Source organism: Pelobates fuscus, chromosome 11, assembly GCF_036172605.1.
Source record: "Pelobates fuscus isolate aPelFus1 chromosome 11, aPelFus1.pri, whole genome shotgun sequence".
Classification (NCBI taxonomy): domain Eukaryota; kingdom Metazoa; phylum Chordata; class Amphibia; order Anura; family Pelobatidae; genus Pelobates; species Pelobates fuscus.
Window position 1 is genome coordinate 24,464,915 of NC_086327.1, and position 18,956 is coordinate 24,483,870.

The 18,956-nt window shown below is 47.1% G+C and overlaps 1 protein-coding gene across 2 annotated transcripts in view; it reads right to left on the reverse strand.

Annotated features, from left to right (window-relative positions):
* Positions 1-18,956, reverse strand: part of ERF (ETS2 repressor factor) — a 142,132-nt gene that overhangs the window by 35,343 nt on the left and 87,833 nt on the right. Inside the window, exon 1 of one of the 2 annotated variants that reach the window (XM_063436845.1) lies at positions 2,725-2,833. The exons of the other annotated variant lie outside the window; for it this stretch is intronic. Coding sequence (XP_063292915.1) covers positions 2,725-2,746 — 22 coding nt within the window. The 5' untranslated portion in view covers positions 2,747-2,833. Of the gene's footprint in view, positions 1-2,724; positions 2,834-18,956 lie in introns of those variants that run through there. 2 annotated transcript variants of the gene reach the window in all.

Sequence of the window (18,956 nt, forward strand, 5' to 3'; positions counted from 1 at the left end):
TTATGATTTTCATTATGGTTAAAGAAACAAAAAAAGTGTTATTGCAGGCGTTTTCAAATGCTAAGACCATAAAATAAGAGGAGGCACAGTAAAAAAACATAACACAATGAAGAGTTGAATATAAGCCCCGTTTATATAAAATAAAAAAAACACATTTATATATATATATATATATATATATATATATATATATATATATATATTTTTTTTTTTTTTTTTTTTTTTTTTAAATCTAGTTGATTTTGTACTATACCAGAAAAAAATTCCCACTTATGTGTCCAGCATAGAACAAGGCTGCACTAAGAACATATCAATACCGATGTCTCAATAAACCGAAAACGTGAAAAGGAAGAGGGATAAAGCAAACAAGTAAACAATAAAAAAATAAAATATCCAGCTAAAACGGTGTTTAGTACTGCAGCAACAAGTCTCGGGTTTGTTGCATGTTCTGAAAATTCATTTGGGGTCATGAATCTCTCCATTAAAACACTGATACCTGCATTACAAAGATAGGCACATCACATGCCGAAGACAGGGCAAACACATGACAAGAGCAGGATATCGCATTGTTATCATTCTGTCGTATTACATTGTTCTTCGGAAGTTAATTAGTTAACTTAGATGCCACAAGCTCAGTTAAGGAAACGATCTTACGCTTAATGTTTTAAACAGACTTTACGTGATCTGTGTCTTTAAAAGCAGAGACTGGGCATGTACAAACGAGCAGTCCAGGCCGGCTGTACCACCTTAAGAGCACGTTGTTTGTCGGAAACAAAAAGTTCCATTTGGAACGTTGAGCACGGATACATTGTATCCGTCCGGAGGAGGACCTGAAAACTGAACACTACTGCCCGTGTCAAGGTCCCCCAAGACCTGACAATAACCCTAAAGGTTAAACAGCAATCAGGGGAACCCTTACATGTAAACATACAGGCAATGTAGAGTGATGCAGTCACTCATTGAAGGGTAAGCCCCAGAGACAGCGCTGGCTTCACATCCACACCAATAGAAACCATGGCGGAAACACACACAATGAATCACAACACAAAATTATCAACACAACTACACAGCACAAACATAACAGCATGGTTCAATACAGGGAACCAGGGTCTACAAAATCTCAAAACGGGCACACATGGGAGTACTGCACAGACACCCGCATGATTTGGACAAGGTCTAACCGTGAAAAGCAACAAGTGCGATCCATTTTAATGGCTGACGTTGTCTCGCATGATAACGTTGCCTCGATTGTGTGTATCACGGGCTGTGTGTTATCCTGGCACATGTGTGCCTGGCAGCTGTGCTTTGTGGATCTATCTGTCCTTGCCATGCACTTCTCGTACTGTGTTGTGGGTGAGCAGCAGGGCACGGTTTTGTGACTTTAGAGCTGTGTGTGTGAGTGTTGTACCTGGTTTTGTTTCTATGGCTGTTCTCTTCATTGCGGGCTGTATGGAGTGGCACACCGTGTACTGATTGTGCTATTTGTGGTGTAATCTGCCTCTCAGCTTGGGATGTGTGTACGCTTAAGTACAGTAGCTGTGTCAGTTTGTGCAGCTGTTGAGTTACTAGACTCTGCATGGGTCTTCATGAACTTGTCTCGGTGTGATACCTGGCTCTGTATGGGGGGTGGGGGTCATGGATATTTGTTGATCACTAGTTCTATCACTTAAGTTGTTGCAGTATCTGAGTTCTATGGCTGTGGTATGTGGTCAGCATGGATGTGTAGTGCTTGTTTTGCATCTTGGTTCTGCACGGCTTACGCAGATTTCTGTTCAGGATAGTGTACAGTAGTTGGGTCACTTTCTGTAGTTATTTGTGTCATTATGTGTTGTTACAGATCATGGTCGGTATGAGTGGTGAGTGTGCAGTAGCGGTGTCACTTCGTGTAGTTGTTACCTGGCTGTGCAATAGTTGCCATTTTAGTAGTTACTTGGCTATGTGATAACTGGGTCAGTTTAGATGTTGTGTTACATGGCTGTACAGTAGTTGATTTACTTTGTGTAAAGGTGTTACCTGGCTATGTAGCAGTTGTCACTTTGTAGTTGTGTTACCTGTTTGTGCAGAAGTAGTTGCTATGTGTAGTTGTGATAACTGGTTGTGCAGTATTTTATACTTTGTCTAGTTATTACCTAGCAGCCAGGCAGTGATCACTTAGTGTAGTAGTTGTATTACCTGGCTGTGAAGTAGTTGACACTTTGTGTAGTTGTGGTACATGGATGCGCAGTAATTGACACATTATGTACTAGATGTGCAGTATTTTTGGTACCTAGTTGTGTCTGGCTGTGTTGTAGTTGAAACTTTGTGTAGTAGTTGTGTTACCTGGCTGTGTAGTTGTGTTGTTACCTGGCTGTGTTGTGCAGTAGTTTGTGTACTAGTTGTGTTACCTGGCGGTGTTGTGCAGTAGTTTGTGTACTAGTTGTGTTACCTGGCTGTGTTGTGCAGTAGTTTGTGTACTAGTTGTGTTACCTGGCGGTGTTGTGCAGTAGTTTGTGTACTAGTTGTGTTACCTGGCTGTGTTGTGCAGTAGTTTGTGTACTAGTTGTGTTACCTGGCTGTGTTGTGCAGTAGTTTGTGTACTAGTTGTGTTACCTGGCGGTGTTGTGCAGTAGTTTGTGTACTAGTTGTGTTACCTGGCTGTGTTGTGCAGTAGTTTGTGTACTAGTTGTGTTACCTGGCGGTGTTGTGCAGTAGTTTATGTACTAGTTGTGTAGTTGTTGCTGTTACCTGGCTCTGCCGGGGTTTTCATGGCTGTGTCCCGCTGGCTGTACTCTCCTCTCGGTGCCTGACTCCGATCTGTGTCTCTCCTCCCGCTCGGGCCCCGGGCTCTCCTCCTCCTCTCCTCCCCCCGCTCACATTACACCCGCGGGACGCCCACGCCGCGGGGAGCCGCCCCTCATAACGTCACGCAACTCACAGCGTCTCTATGGAGACACCCCCCTCCTCGCCGACGCATGGCAGCGACGTCACTCACACAGGAGGGGCTGGGCACTCACCGAGTCCTAAACACGGAGTGACAGAGAAAAGGGGCAGCCCAGTATATACAGAAAGCCTTACCAGAGAGAGCCCTGTATACAGAGAGCCTTACCAGAGAGAGTCCTGTATACAGAAAGCCTAACCAGAGAGAGCCCTGTATACAGAAAGCCTTACCAGAGAGAGCCCTGTATACAGAAAGCCTTACCAGAGAGAGCCCTGTATACAGAAAGCCTTACCAGAGAGAGCCCTGTATACAGAAAGCCTAACCAGAGAGAGCCCTGTATACAGAAAGCCTTACCAGAGAGAGCCCTGTATACAGAAAGCCTAACCAGAGAGAGCCCTGTATACAGAGAGCCTTACCAGAGAGAGCCCTGTATACAGAGAGCCTTACCAGAGAGAGCCCTGTATACAGAGAGCCTTACCAGAGAGAGCCCTGTATACAGAGAGCCTTACCAGAGAGAGCCCTGTATACAGAGAGCCTTACCAGAGAGAGCCATGTATACAGAAAGCCTTACCAGAGAGAGCCCTGTATATACAGAGAGCCCTGTATACAGAAAGCCTTACCAGAGAGAGCCCTGTATACAGAGAGCCTTACCAGAGAGAGCCCTGTATACAGAGAGCCTTACCAGAGAGAGCCCTGTATACAGAGAGCCTTACCAGAGAGAGCCCTGTATACAGAGAGCCTTACCAGAGAGAGCCCTGTATACAGAGAGCCTTACCACAGAGAGCCCTGTATACAGAAAGCCTTACCACAGAGAGCCCTGTATACAGAAAGCCTTACCACAGAGAGCCCTGTATACAGAAAGCCTTACCACAGAGAGCCCTGTATACAGAAAGCCTTACCACAGAGAGCCCTGTATACAGAAAGCCTTACCACAGAGAGCCCTGTATACAGAAAGCCTTACCACAGAGAGCCCTGTATACAGAAAGCCTTACCACAGAGAGCCCTGTATACAGAGAGCCTTACCAGAGAGAGCCCTGTATATACAGAGAGCCCTGTATACAGAAAGCCTTACCAGAGAGAGACCTGTATACAGAGAGCCTTACCAGAGAGAGCCCTGTATACAGAGAGCCTTACCAGAGAGAGCCCTGTATACAGAGAGCCTTACCAGAGAGAGCCCTGTATACAGAGAGCCTTACCAGAGAGAGCCCTGTATACAGAAAGCCTAACCAGAGAGAGCCCTGTATACAGAGAGCCTTACCAGAGAGAGCCCTGTATACAGAGAGCCTTACCAGAGAGAGCCCTGTATACAGAGAGCCTTACCAGAGAGAGCCCTGTATACAGAGAGCCTTACCAGAGAGAGCCCTGTATACAGAGAGCCTTACCAGAGAGAGCCATGTATACAGAAAGCCTTACCAGAGAGAGCCCTGTATATACAGAGAGCCCTGTATACAGAAAGCCTTACCAGAGAGAGCCCTGTATACAGAGAGCCTTACCAGAGAGAGCCCTGTATACAGAGAGCCTTACCAGAGAGAGCCCTGTATACAGAGAGCCTTACCAGAGAGAGCCCTGTATACAGAGAGCCTTACCACAGAGAGCCCTGTATACAGAAAGCCTTACCACAGAGAGCCCTGTATACAGAAAGCCTTACCACAGAGAGCCCTGTATACAGAAAGCCTTACCACAGAGAGCCCTGTATACAGAAAGCCTTACCACAGAGAGCCCTGTATACAGAAAGCCTTACCACAGAGAGCCCTGTATACAGAAAGCCTTACCACAGAGAGCCCTGTATACAGAAAGCCTTACCACAGAGAGCCCTGTATACAGAGAGCCTTACCAGAGAGAGCCCTGTATATACAGAGAGCCCTGTATACAGAAAGCCTTACCAGAGAGAGACCTGTATACAGAGAGCCTTACCAGAGAGAGCCCTGTATACAGAGAGCCTTACCAGAGAGAGCCCTGTATACAGAGAGCCTTACCAGAGAGAGCCCTGTATACAGAGAGCCTTACCAGAGAGAGCCCTGTATACAGAAAGCCTTACCAGAGAGAGCCCTGTATACAGAAAGCCTTACCAGAGAGAGCCCTGTATACAGAGAGCCTTACCAGAGAGAGCCCTGTATACAGAAAGCCTTACCAGAGAGAGCCCTGTATACAGAAAGCCTTACCAGAGAGAGCCCTGTATACAGAAAGCCTTACCAGAGAGAGCCCTGTATACAGAAAGCCTTACCAGAGAGAACCCTGTATACAGAAAGCCTTACCAGAGAGAGCCATGTATACAGAAAGCCTTACCAGAGAGAGCCCTGTATACAGAGAGCCTTACCAGAGAGAGCCCTGTATACAGAGAGCCTTACCAAAGAGAGCCCTGTATACAGAAAGCCTTACCAGAGAGAGCCCTGTATACAGAAAGCCTTACCAGAGAGAGCCCTGTATACAGAGAGCCTTACCAGAGAGAGTCCTGTATACAGAAAGCCTTACCAGAGAGAGTCCTGTATACAGAAAGCCTTACCAGAGAGAGTCCTGTATACAGAAAGCCTTACCAGAGAGAGTCCTGTATACAGAAAGCCTTACCAGAGAGAGTCCTGTATACAGAAAGCCTTACCAGAGAGAGTCCTGTATACAGAAAGCCTTACCAGAGAGAGTCCTGTATACAGAAAGCCTTACCAGAGAGAGCCCTGTATACAGAAAGCCTTACCAGAGAGAGCCCTGTATACAGAAAGCCTTACCAGAGAGAGCCCTGTATACAGAAAGCCTTACCAGAGAGAGCCCTGTATACAGAAAGCCTTACCAGAGAGAGCCCTGTATACAGAAAGCCTTACCAGAGAGAGTCCTGTATATACAGAGCCTTACCAGAGAGAGTCCTGTATACAGAGAGCTTTACCAGAGAGAGCCCTGTATACAGAGAGCCTTACCAGAGAGAGTCCTGTATACACAGAGCTTTACTAGAGTCCTGTACAGAGCCCTGTATACAGAGAGCCTTACCAGAGAGAGTCTCTGTATACAGAGCGCCTTACCAGAGAGAGCCCTGTATACAGAGAGCCTTACCAGAGAGAGTCCTGTATACAGAAAGCCTTACCAGAGAGAGTCCTGTATACAGAAAGCCTTACCAGAGAGAGTCCTGTATACAGAAAGCCTTACCAGAGAGAGTCCTGTATACAGAAAGCCTTACCAGAGAGAGCCCTGTATACAGAAAGCCTTACCAGAGAGAGTCCTGTATATACAGAAAGCCTTACCAGAGAGAGTCCTGTATATACAGAGCCTTACCAGAGAGAGTCCTGTATACAGAGAGCTTTACCAGAGAGAGCCCTGTATACAGAGAGCCTTACCAGAGAGAGTCTCTGTATACAGAGCGCCTTACCAGAGAGAGTCTCTGTATACAGAGCGCCTTACCAGAGAGAGTCTCTGTATACAGAGCGCCTTACCAGAGAGAGTCTCTGTATACAGAGAGCCTTACCAGAGAGAGTCTCTGTATACAGAGAGCCTTACCAGAGAGAGTCTCTGTATACAGAGAGCCTTACCAGAGAGAGTCTCTGTATACAGAGAGCCTTACCAGAGAGAGTCTCTGTATACAGAGAGCCTTACCAGAGAGAGTCTCTGTATACAGAGAGCCTTACCAGAGAGAGTCTCTGTATACAGAGAGCCTTACCAGAGAGAGTCTCTGTATACAGAGAGCCTTACCAGAGAGAGTCTCTGTATACAGAGAGCCTTACCAGAGAGAGTCTCTGTATACAGAGAGCCTTACCAGAGAGAGTCTCTGTATACAGAGAGCCTTACCAGAGAGAGTCTCTGTATACAGAGAGCCTTACCAGAGAGAGTCTCTGTATACAGAGAGCCTTACCAGAGAGAGTCTCTGTATACAGAGAGCCTTACCAGAGAGAGTCTCTGTATACAGAGAGCCTTACCAGAGAGAGTCTCTGTATACAGAGAGAGTCTCTGTATACAGAGAGAGTCTCTGTATACAGAGAGAGTCTCTGTATACAGAGAGAGTCTCTGTATACAGAGAGAGTCTCTGTATACAGAGAGAGTCTCTGTATACAGAGAGAGTCTCTGTATACAGAGAGAGTCTCTGTATACAGAGAGAGTCTCTGTATACAGAGAGAGTCTCTGTATACAGAGAGAGTCTCTGTATACAGAGAGAGTCTCTGTATACAGAGAGAGTCTCTGTATACAGAGAGAGTCTCTGTATACAGGGAGAGTCTCTGTATACAGAGAGCCTTACTAGAGTCCTATATGCAGAGAGCTTTACTAGAGTCCTGTACACAGAGCCTTACCAGAGAGAGTCCTGTATACAGAGAGCCTTACTAGAGTTCTGTACACACAGCGCTTTACTAGAGTCCTGTACACAGAGAGCCTTACCAGAGAGTCCTGTACACAGTGCTTTACTAGAGTCCTGTATACAGAGAGCTTTACTAGAGTCCTGTATAAAGAGCGCTTTACTAGAGAGTCCTGTATACAGAGCGCTTTACTAGAGAGCCCTGTATACACCAAGCTTTACTAGAGTCCTGTATACAGAGACTGAGCAGTATATAGAGGGTTTTAATGAAAGGGCAATTAGTGAGGGTAGTCTAGTATACAGAGACTGAGCAGTATATAGAGGGCTTTAATGGAGGGTCAGTTAGTGAGGGGTAATCCTGTATAGACAGACTGAGCAGTATACAGAGGGCTTTAATGGAGGGGCGGTTAGTAAGGGGTAATTCTGGATACAGAAACTGAGCCGTATATAGAGGGCTTTAATGGAGGGGCAGTTAGTGAGGGGTAATTCTGGATACAGAAACTGAGCAGTATTTAGAGGGCTTTAATGGAGGGGCAGTTAGTAAGGGGTAATTCTGGATACAGAAACTGAGCAGTATATAGAGGGCTTTAATGGAGGTGCAGTTAGTGAGGGGTGGTCCTGTAAAATACTGTAGGGGTGTTCTGGATACAGAGTTTAAGCAGTGCAAAGAGAACTTTGGCAATTTAAGTAGCAGCTATTAGAGAGTTTTACTGATTTAAAGGGCTGCTAGTCCAGGATACAGATATGGAGTAATGTAAATTAGGCTTTTATGCTTTAAGCAGCAGATAGTAGAGGGCTTTACTGATTTAAAGGACTGCTAGTTAGGACTAGTCCTGGATACAGAGATGGAGCATTGTAAAGAGGGCTTTATAGATATAGGTAGCAACTACTAGAGAGGGATTAGAGTTCCTAGTGAGTTGTCCTGGATACAGAGACTAAACAGTATAAAAAGAGGGCTTTAGTGATTGAAGTAGCAGTTAGCCTGGTTAGTTAATCTTGGGCATAGGAATGCAGGGTAGTATATCTAAAGGTTATTCACTAAACATTCATGAGTTACTCCGAGCACCATGGCCACTAAAGTGACCTGAAGTGGTCATGGTGCCTTGAATCTGTATTTTCACTATGAAACACTGCACATACAGAGATTAACCTTTCTGCTTCTGGAGGTGTAACTCCTTCTCCGGCAGTGTCACTAGAGTGTCATCAGAACTAGAGTTCCAGGCTGGCTGATGTAAAGTCTGTGCACATTTCATTGCACTGGATGTGAATCATTGGATGAGAGACCACCAGGGACCCTCAGAGCCTGGCACCGAGCCAGGTAAGGCGCCAAACCATTGCTAAATGGTTTTCCCATTTACCAAGGAAACAGGCAAGGGTACTCTTGGCATCATAACCCTTTAAATTAGAGGGCAAAACAGAAGCAAACAAAGTTGTGACTATGGCAGAGCTGGTTAATTTTTCCAGATCAGCTATTTTTCTTGTCTCTGTTTTGCAATTTGGATTTATTTTGTGTAAATTCAGAGTTTAGTGAATAATACTACTTGGGTATAGTGCTGGCAAAGCAGGGAGGGATGATGGCATACATTGGAATGGTAGCAGTTATTATGGATATAAATGGAGCAGGAAGAAAAATTTATATAACTAGAACTGCCACCTCTGCCTTGTTTTTCTGTGCCCTACAGCTGCCTGGCACGTTCCAGCTGTTGTAAGGGGAGTACATAAATAGTGCTCTGCAACAGTATGTAGAATTTAAAGGGACACTTCAGATCCCTAAAGCACTTCAGCTTGCTGAAAAGCTTTGTGTGAAGTGTTATTTTTTTTTAGAAATTAACATTCTCCCTCAGGCTTTCAAGCAGACAACAGGTCCTGTTAATTCCTGGTTTGGTTAGCTCAGTGGAGCTAACTTAAGAGGCAGCAATTGCCCAGAGAACCTGCCTTGCAAAAACTTATTATTGAGCTGCATTGGGAAGTCTGTGATTGGACAGCCACAGAAAGTCTGCACGGGATTAGAAGGGGAGGGCTTGTAAAGGAGCAAACAGGTGATCTGCAGGTTTTGCATGTATTTTTTTTTATATATAACCCCAATGAAAAGATGCAGAATTAAATACATGCAAGTAATTCTATTGATCTTAAGGTCCATAGAGCTCACACAGGTTTATTCACTCTACCAGATATTGTTGAGAATGAACCAGGGAATTTCACATTATTCTAAAATAGCCAAACTGGAAGATATCAGAAACTGAGCTTTGCTTTTGTAACATAAATTCTGCATTCTGCTTTTAGTTTCCTCATTTCAGTGTTTAGAGAAATAACCCAGTGTGATTTATTTCCTAAACTGTGTATTTGTGGAAATCCACTGGAAATGTGAAGGTGTCATAATAGCCAATTGTAAACAGATGGAGTGTCAAATTCAGATATTTAGTACTATGTTTACAATTTGGTCTAGGTTTGGCAAGTCCCTGGTGAACTCCCTGCAAGGCTACTTAAACTAAAACAATGAATTGTCAGGAATTCACTAGGGCAGGGGTGGGCAATCTTCGGCCCTCCAGATGTTTTGGACTACATCTTACATAATGCACTTAGTGCCATAATGCTAGAAAAGCATCAAGGGAGATGTAGTCCATAATATCTGGAGGGCCGAAGATTGCCCACCCCTGCATTAGGGAAATGAAACTTTGAGTGCAAAGTAACTGAGCTGCAAACAACGGAGGTAGAGACGTTGTTCGAGATCAGCTTTTTCGCCCTATAATTCCTAGATTTTACTAGTAACATGACGTAAAGTCATGATTTTATTAATGACACGGAGGCGAGTATTATGCTTCCCTTTCTTTAATTTTCCCTCAGCAGCGAAGAGAGAAATGAGTAAAAAGAGAAAAACATAACATATTAACATATATACATATTCAACATATTCAACAGTGCTACATAAGGGAACCTCCCCCTTCCAGTATATAAGGTGTAGCACTCTCTTCCTCTTTCCGTAGCGATCCGAAGACCAGTCAACCGAACAATAACTTTGAACTTGAAACTGTAATCTTGGGAAGTTGAACATCTCTTCCTATGGAAATGCGGAGTCAACCTTGAAGCTCCTGTCAGTCCCATTGGCTTGTGGAATCACGCTAAAAAGGAGAGGAGAAATATGGTAAAATCTCAACTGACAACTGGTTGCAACATGTTCCAGTATTTCTTGTAACCTTCACTTCTGAAAGGAATATAAACGTCATATTATACTGACATAATATTAGATATGCAACAGTTATAACCAAATTTAAACAATGTCAACTATGTCTGAAAGAAAAAGGTGTCACAGCGTCTACAGAAAAAACAACGTCAACTAGGTTAAGCGTAACGTAATAAACCTGGGCCAGGAAGACCCGTCCTGAAAGTATGGGGGTAAGTCATGAGTCAGTCTAGACTAATAGGCTGTGAAAGAAAACAAACCACCACTTCCAACCCAGGGAGGGAGGGAGGGAATAATACTCGCCTCTGTGTCATTAATAAAATCATGACTTTACGTCATGTTACTAGTAAAATCTAGGAATTTTATTAAAGACACGGAGGCTCCTATTATGCTTTTTTAAAGCTGAGCTATAATCTTATCCGAAAAATGTTGTATCGGCCTAAAGTAAAAATTTCGGGAGGTGGATTCCGTAGACCAATCTGCAGCCTTCAGAATGTCTTCCAAGCGGCATCCGGCTGCTGATGCTTTTGAGGCCATGGCGCCTCTAACAGAGTGTGATGAGAAAACAGACATCTATCCCGGCCGTAGCTAGCAGCCATTTGATCCATCGTTCCAGTGTCGGTGTGGATACCGGTAGATGAGGTTTCTTCAGGGAGATGAACAGGGGGCCGTCATTGGACGGGCGTAGTGTAGAGGTGCGAGACTCGTACTCCTTTAGGCATGCTATAGGGCATAAGTTTGGCAAGCACGATATTCGTGGATAGAAAACCTGTTTGGTAGCCGACTTCGTTCTCCGTGAGATATCGAACGACACCCCCTCCGGGGTGAATGTGCGGGCTCGCCAGTCCAAGGCTCTTACGTCCAATACCCGCTTACATGATAGTAGGCAGAGCAGCATAAGTAGTTTTGCCGATATTTGTTTAAGCGATAGATCCACGTTCGTGGGCCAGCCATCTAGGAGTCTGAACACACAGTTGACGTCCCAGAAGGATCCATATCTGGATGTGGGGGGACGTGAGAAACGGACTCCCTTGAGCAGGCGACAAATTAGAGGATTTTGCCCCAGTGGGAGGCCGTCCACCTGGTCATGTCCGGCCGATATGGCCGAGCGGAATACATTGACCGAGCGGAATACATTGACCGCGCGGAATGCTTTGCCCGACTCGAACAGGTGTGTAAGGAAGTCTAGTACCGACTTCACAGGGGCTGATACCGGATCCAACGATCGTTCCAGGCACCAAGTGGCCCACTGTCTCCATGCCGCAGTGTATGCTTGCCGTGCACCAGGTGCCCATGCGTTTGCCAAGAGTTGCATAGTTGTGCTCGAAACCTCTGCGATTTCCCAGGGTCCCCGGAAAGGAGCCATGCGGCGGAGAAGGCCTTGTTCCACTAGGGAGTGGTTCTCCCCGTCTGGGTTGGTCAGCAGAGATGGATGGTCCGGTAGTAGCCTTGGGTGGTCTATCGCCATCTCCAGTAGGTGTGGGAACCAAGGTTGAGATCTCCAGCATGGGGTTATCAGGACCAACGAGCTCTTGAAGCGTCGGAGGTGCGCTAGACAACGAGCTATTAGATTGAAAGGTGGGAAGGCGTAAGCCCTGCCCTCGGACCAATCTTGGAGGAAAGCGTCTGTCGCTATGGCCTCCGGGTCCGGTCGCCAGCTGCAGAACCTCGGTAGTTGTGTGTTGAGCCTGGATGCGAACAGATCCGTGCTCAAAGGTCCCCATAGGGATGAGATCCTGTGAAATATGCTCGGAAGCAGTCTCCAATCTCCTGAGTCCCTCAAGTAGCGGGAGTTCCAGTCCGCGGTGTAGTTGTCCAGGCCTGGGATGTGTTCGCGGTAACGGACACACTGTTCCGTAAGCAGTAATTCCAGAAGTCTCTGGCCAAAACCGCTAGGATGCGGGACCTGGTTCCCCCTAGATGGTTTATGTATCGCACTGCTGAGACATTGTCCAGTTTGAGCAGAATCGAGCATGAAATGCCTCTGGGTGAGAGACTGCGAATGGCGAACGAGGCCGCCAGCAGTTCCAGAGAGTTTATGTGTAAGAAGGACTCTTCCGTGGACCATCTGCCTCCTGTGGATATATTGCCGCAGCGTGCGCCCCAACCATGTAAGCTGGCGTCCGATTCTATCACCAGGTCTGGAGTGGACCCGAAGATCGCTCGGCCATTCCATGCTTCCATGTGGGTTAGCCACCAGGTCAGTTCCTCCCTCGATTCCATGTCCAGGGTAATGTGAGATTCGTACGAGTGGCCACTTCGCAGGCACGCCGCTTTCAGATGCTGTAGCGCTCTGTAGTGTAGCGGGCCTGGGAAAATCGCCTGGATAGAGGCTGCCAACAGGCCGATGACCCGTGCCAGTTGGCGAAGGGATATGTCTGGCCGTTGCATGAGTTTCCTTATTTCCTTCTTGATGTTGGACATCTTGTCCGCCGGGAGGCAGAGAACTTGTAGGACTGAGTCGATTCTGAATCCGAGGAATTCCATTTGTTGAGAGGGAATCAGAACCGATTTCTTCCAGTTTACAAGGAAGCCCAGGTTCTGTATGAGGTGTAGGGCCCACCCTAAGTGCTCTAGTAAGAGGGATCGAGTCCCGGAGAGTATGAGAATATCGTCCAGGTAGATGATGAGGCGGACCACGTGTAATCTGAGGAAGGCCACCACCGGTTTCAGAACTTTTGTGAAACACCATGGGGCGGAGGACAGACCGAAGGGCAGGCACGTGAAGCGCCACTTCTTGCCTTCCCAGCAGAACTGGAGTAGGTTCCTGTGTATTGAGGCTACTGGGATCGTCAGGTAAGCATCTTCTAAATCTAATTTGACCATCCAGTCTCCGGGTAGGAGCAGGTCTCTGAGGCAATGAATGCCTTCCATCTTGAAATGCCGGTATTGTATGAAGGCATTCAGGGGTCGTAGGTTGATTACCGGGCGGACCCCGCCTCCCTTTTTGGGCACTAGGAAAAGGTTGCTTACGAAACCTGGTGTGTCTAGGGGGACCTCCTCTATGGCCCTCTTTGTCTGTAATTCTCTGATCTCTGCAGAGATGAGGTCTATGTGTGCGGTCGGCATGTGAATCGCTCGTGGGGGAGAGATCTGAATGGGGGGAGCAGTCAACTCTAGGTGGTAACCCCCTATCGTCTGTAACACCCAACTGTCTGACGTGATCAGAGTCCAGGCCTGAGCGAACAGGGCCAGTCTGCCCCCTACCCGTATATGGGAAGAAAGGGGAAACATGGTACTCACCATAAGGGCGTTTTCCCGTAGGTGTTCCTCGACTGCCGCGGTTATGCCAAGCCCGTCCTTGTGAGGGAAAGAACGGGGTGAAGGACCGTTCCTGGGTCGGTCTCTGCTGGTTGAAGGAGCCTCTACCCGGTCTGGAGAAACCCCGGGGGTTGCGGCCGGGTAGACGGCTCCTACCTCTACTGGCCCCGCCAAAAACCTTCGGGTTAAATACCCGCTTGATGGAGGATTGGGCTTTGTCCAAAGCCATGAAGGTCTTGACGTAAGACCCTAGGTCCTTTACGAAGGACTCTCCAAATAGAAGGCCTTTTGCGGAGGCGCCGGGCTCATTGGAGGCCATGCTCGCGAGCTTGGGCTCAATTTTAAGCAGGATGGCCTTCCTGCGTTCAGTCGACATAGCCGTATTGGCGTTGCCTATCATGCATATTAGGCGTTGAAGCCATCCGAACGCTACATCAAAGTCTATTGGAGCCCCACTAGACTGAGCCGTTTCTAGCAGCTCATACAGCTTGGTGACTGGGCCCAGGGTGTCAAGGAATTTGTCCTGACAATTGCGCATGGAGTAGTCCAGGCCCTTTTTGGGTTTCCAACCCGTCTTGCCCAGGAACTGCACAATCTGGGGGTCTACCTCAGGGGTCTTAGCCACAGCATCGGGTATGATCGGGCGGGGGCATTCTGCCCTTAGTTTGTTGCGACCCTCTTGTGAGAGGGATTTACGGACTCTAAGGGCCAGGTATCTGGCTATGTGGTCCGAAGGCTCCCATTCAGCGGAGCGGGGGTGCCTGAGGTTGTCTGGGTCAAACGCCAGGGCATCTTTAGCGTCAGAGGTTAGCTCTGCATCATGGGCCCCTGAAGGGGCTTTGGTCTGGGTCGGCTTGGAAGGGAATTGGGTTCCCGGGAGGTCATCGTCCCCTGAAATCTCGTCCCCGTAGGGGTCCGAGAACTGATCATCTGACCCATCATCCCCATCCTCGTCCGAATCGGACAATAAATCATGGGCACGCGCCCGTTTCCATTCTCTGGCCGCCGTAGCCCGGCCAGTAGCTCTACTGCGCGGTTGTTGCGCGCCATCTTCGACAGCCTGAGGCGTGTCATTCAAACCAGGCTTTACCTGGGTATGGGGGTGGTCAGCAGTGTGTTTGCGCTTACCAGGTGCCTTGCGCCCTGGGGTAGCCCCTTCAGGGGAGATGGGAGAGAGTCCTAGCCCAGACTGGGCAGGGAGGGCTTGCCTAAGGGCCTGGGAGATGGACAGGGAGATGCTAGAGGACATAGCTCCCATGGCCGAGGAGATGGCCTTGTTAATGGAGGTGGACATAGTGGTGTCCAGGAGGCTTTAGAACTCCTCAGAGCCTATAAGATTAGAGTCAGCCTGGGAGTCAGAACCTGTGGTACCCCTAGGGGGGACAGGGTGAGGAATTAAATCACCGCAGGCAGACTGCATAATTAATGATAATATAGTGCAAATACCGAGAGTATAGGACAGGGATAGGTGCTGGATTGCTTAACCCACGCACAAAGGACAGAGCAGGAGAGAAATACCCGGTATAGGAGCAGGAGCAGGGAGCATGCAGCCTCCACGGAGCAATACAGCAAAAACCGCCGAGAAAAAGGGGCTTAAAATGGCCACCGGCACAACCGGCGACAAGAAACCAACAAAATGGCCGCAGCGCGTGTTCCGCGCATGCGCAGAACGTGCGCGCGGCGGAACCGGAGAAGAGAGAAAACCGCTGGGGTAAGCCGCCGGCGGGGGTCTAAGGGTGCCGAAAACGGCTATGGGGGGGTGGGGAGAATGCCAGGGGCACTCGAAGAGCCCAGGGACCCGGGCGAAAACGGGCCGGGTCAAAACAGCCCAGAGAGAAAAGAGGGACCTGAGCCCACCCCAAAGGATAGAAGAAACACAGTAGTGAAAATATATATTAGGAATAAATAAATTAGAAACAAGCCCTGCAGAAAAACAGGGACAGTCAATGAAGATACAAATGACAATAATATTAAATAGTCAATGAAGGTACTTAGCTGGTCTGAGGGAGCAGCGAAGAAAGAGGAGGAAGAGAGTGCTACACCTTATATACTGGAAGGGGGAGGTTCCCTTATGTAGCACTGTTGAATATGTTGAATATGTATATATGTTAATGATATGGTTTTTCTCTTTTTACTAATTTCTCTCTTCGCTGCTGAGGGAAAATTAAAGAAAGAGAAGCATAATAGGAGCCTCCGTGTCTAATAAAATTTGAAATTCTCCGGTGAAATCTCAGCTTAGTAAATAACACAGATTTTGAAATGTATTTCCTCTGGCAGTATGTGAATTCAATTTCAACATTCAGCATTTTACTTGTACCTCATTACAGGACATGGAATCTGTATCTGGGGAAACATGGCTGGACTGTCAACTCTACTAATAACTACTTAAAGTCTGATTTACATTGCTTTTTCTGATATGTCAAACATTGGTTTAATACGTTTATATTTTATTGTACAATCTATAATTCAGTTGCAGAATTATTCACATCCAACTATGAGAAAATAGAACATTATATTATTAAGAGATGATCATCAGCCTAAATTCCTGCACACCATTCTGTAATTTACATCAAATTCTGTGTTGTTCTAGAGAACAAAATGTCAATAGAGTAGCAATGAAAACAGGAGGGAGTTCGAGTTGTAAAGGCTCAGGAAGGTAGAATTATTATACTACTATCTGGTCCTGGTTATAGGGAAAAAAGGATAAATAGGACTGATGGAACACACTGGGTTTAGTCACATTAAACATGTAACTGTAGTGAATAGAAAAATTGAACTGCAGAATTCAGGATAAAGTTGCCAACCTTTCGATTATAGCAAAGTTGGAGATTTTTTGTTTTTTTCACATATCTATTTCGCCTGGATTCTGCAGTTCAGTTTCATTTGGCAATAGGTTGGTGTTTAGTGCATAAACACCATTGTGCTTATTCACAAAACCAGTAAATATAGAGTTGCAAATTAGTGGCTGTAATAAATGACCTGAAAAAATAAATTTACACCATTACTGTCTTAATAAATGACCCAACAGGTTGAGGATAGTTCAGAGTTTGAGAACTGATGAATGAGATGCCATTTACATGAGTTTATTCACTTAATTAAAAATCGTGGAGAGGGAGGCGGAGTCTGCTACCAGACCTGTGCGGACGCCATTTCACTCAGCTCCCAAATCTTAAGAACTAATCCAAGCCAAATCAGACTTTCCCGCACCCATCCAGCCCTGCAACATACCCAGCGGGCACCAGCACAGCAATCCGCACCCTCCGATGCCTTTTTTCCAACCGCAACGGCTACAGAAACAGAGACGCAAGATCGGGGCCTACCACACGCCATCGATCCTCTGCCTTGAATAAATACTGCGCGGACACCGGACAGAGCTCGGGGACACCATATACCTGCAGGAACAACCCAACATCCTTGCTCCTACGCCAGCCATGGGACGCCGCTCCCAAAAACAGCAAGGTACACCTGGGGACAGGGCTTTGTTACAACGGCCTGCTAACTCTAAGCCAGCTGCCATGGCAACAAGGCCGGAGCTTGCCCAGACACCCACTACAGCCCAGCAGAAACCTTAACTGACTGGTCCACTACAGACAGGACAGTCGGACAAGGCACCCAGCATAAGACAACGAGGCCCTGACCCATCTGAACACCCCCAGACACCACCACCTGAAAGGCCGCAAATCCAGGCAAAACAAAGCTCTGACTCTCAGGGGCATCCCCAGGCACTGCAGCCTGATAGGGTACACAGCACAGCCCTGACTCACCCGGGCACCCACAAGAGCCACTGCCGCCGGAGTCCACGGATGACTCTGCTTCAACCACCAAACGAGACCTCAGAATTCTCTTAGCAGACATCCACAAACTCCTGGCGGCGGACTCAGCCCTTCTCAAGACTGAACTACGCAGAGTCACAGAAAGAGTGAGAGCCACGGAGGACGAAGTGGTGACAGTCCACGCTAACATGAACCAGATGAAAGAAGCCATCAAACAAATCCAGCAACAACACACTTACCTGGCAATCAAACTGTCAACCATGGAAGACTGAAAGCGCCGCTCCCATATAAAAATCCGGGTCATACCCATGACGATCTCGGCCGGCGCCTACTGACTACTGTGCTTCCGCACACACTTGTAAAGAAAATCATAATTTATGGAGTGTACCGCCTGCCTAGCTCTCCACACCTAAAGACCGCAACAGCCAGAGATGTCATCCTTAGATGTGTCACTGTACAAGACAAGTTACACATAATGGTGGGGCTGAAAGGCAAAACACCATTGATATTTGAGAACTTTTCACTAACATTCTTCCAAGACCTATCAAAAGCCACCCTCGTATGGCGCAAATCCTATGGACCGCTCACCACACAACTACGATCAGCAAACATAGCCTACAGGTGGGGCGCTAACGGGACTCTGGAGGTAACCCATAAAGGAACCACACATTTTCTAACCTCCGTGGAGGAAGCAACATCCCTCTTAGACATCCTGGGACTGTCTAGCTCCACGAATGTGCCACAGGACAGACCTCAGGCGATGGCATGGGACCCTGAGAACACCATCCTGTTTGAACCAGGACCCAGCGGATCACAACACCCTGTACCATGAATGGTGTGGACTGATACCACCAGTTCTACCCACACAATAGTGGCATACCTTCCATGTTGAGACCCCAATGCTTATTTAGTTACTTTTTATTCTTTATTGAGATTTCACGTTATATCTATGCTCTACCACCACAGGTCCACGACTCACTAACCCTATACCCCAAGCTCGTTGACTCCACAAGAACTGGCGCAACATGCGCCCAAACATTTGGCGCCCACAAAACCAGCACCCCCCGCTGCCCCATGGTTAGGGGTAATCAATCAATCCATTAGCATCACCTACGACAAAACATGACCCCCCCACCATAGCACACAGACTCTGTCACCCAGCACAACACATAGAACTAGACTAACGAGCACGGTTTTAGCGCAATCCAGGCACACCATAACCGCACCGACTCCTCACCGCACACATGGAGTGCTAACACCACCAGACCCACAATCCGCATGTGCTGACACAGTACATAATGCCTCACCCTAAACACAAGGGTATACAAAACATACTGACACATCTGTACAGAGCATCATATAATGTTTACTATGTTAATGTTATTCCAGATTATGTTATTGCCTGACCCAAAATTGGTGCAAATCTTCAACGACGTTGTATCTGTACGTTTTTGGAGCACTTACGTGCACACATGTTTGTGAAACTTAAATACCATGCACCAAAAATGAAAAATAAAGAATTAAAAAATTGTGGAGAAGTGACAAAAAAAACAACAA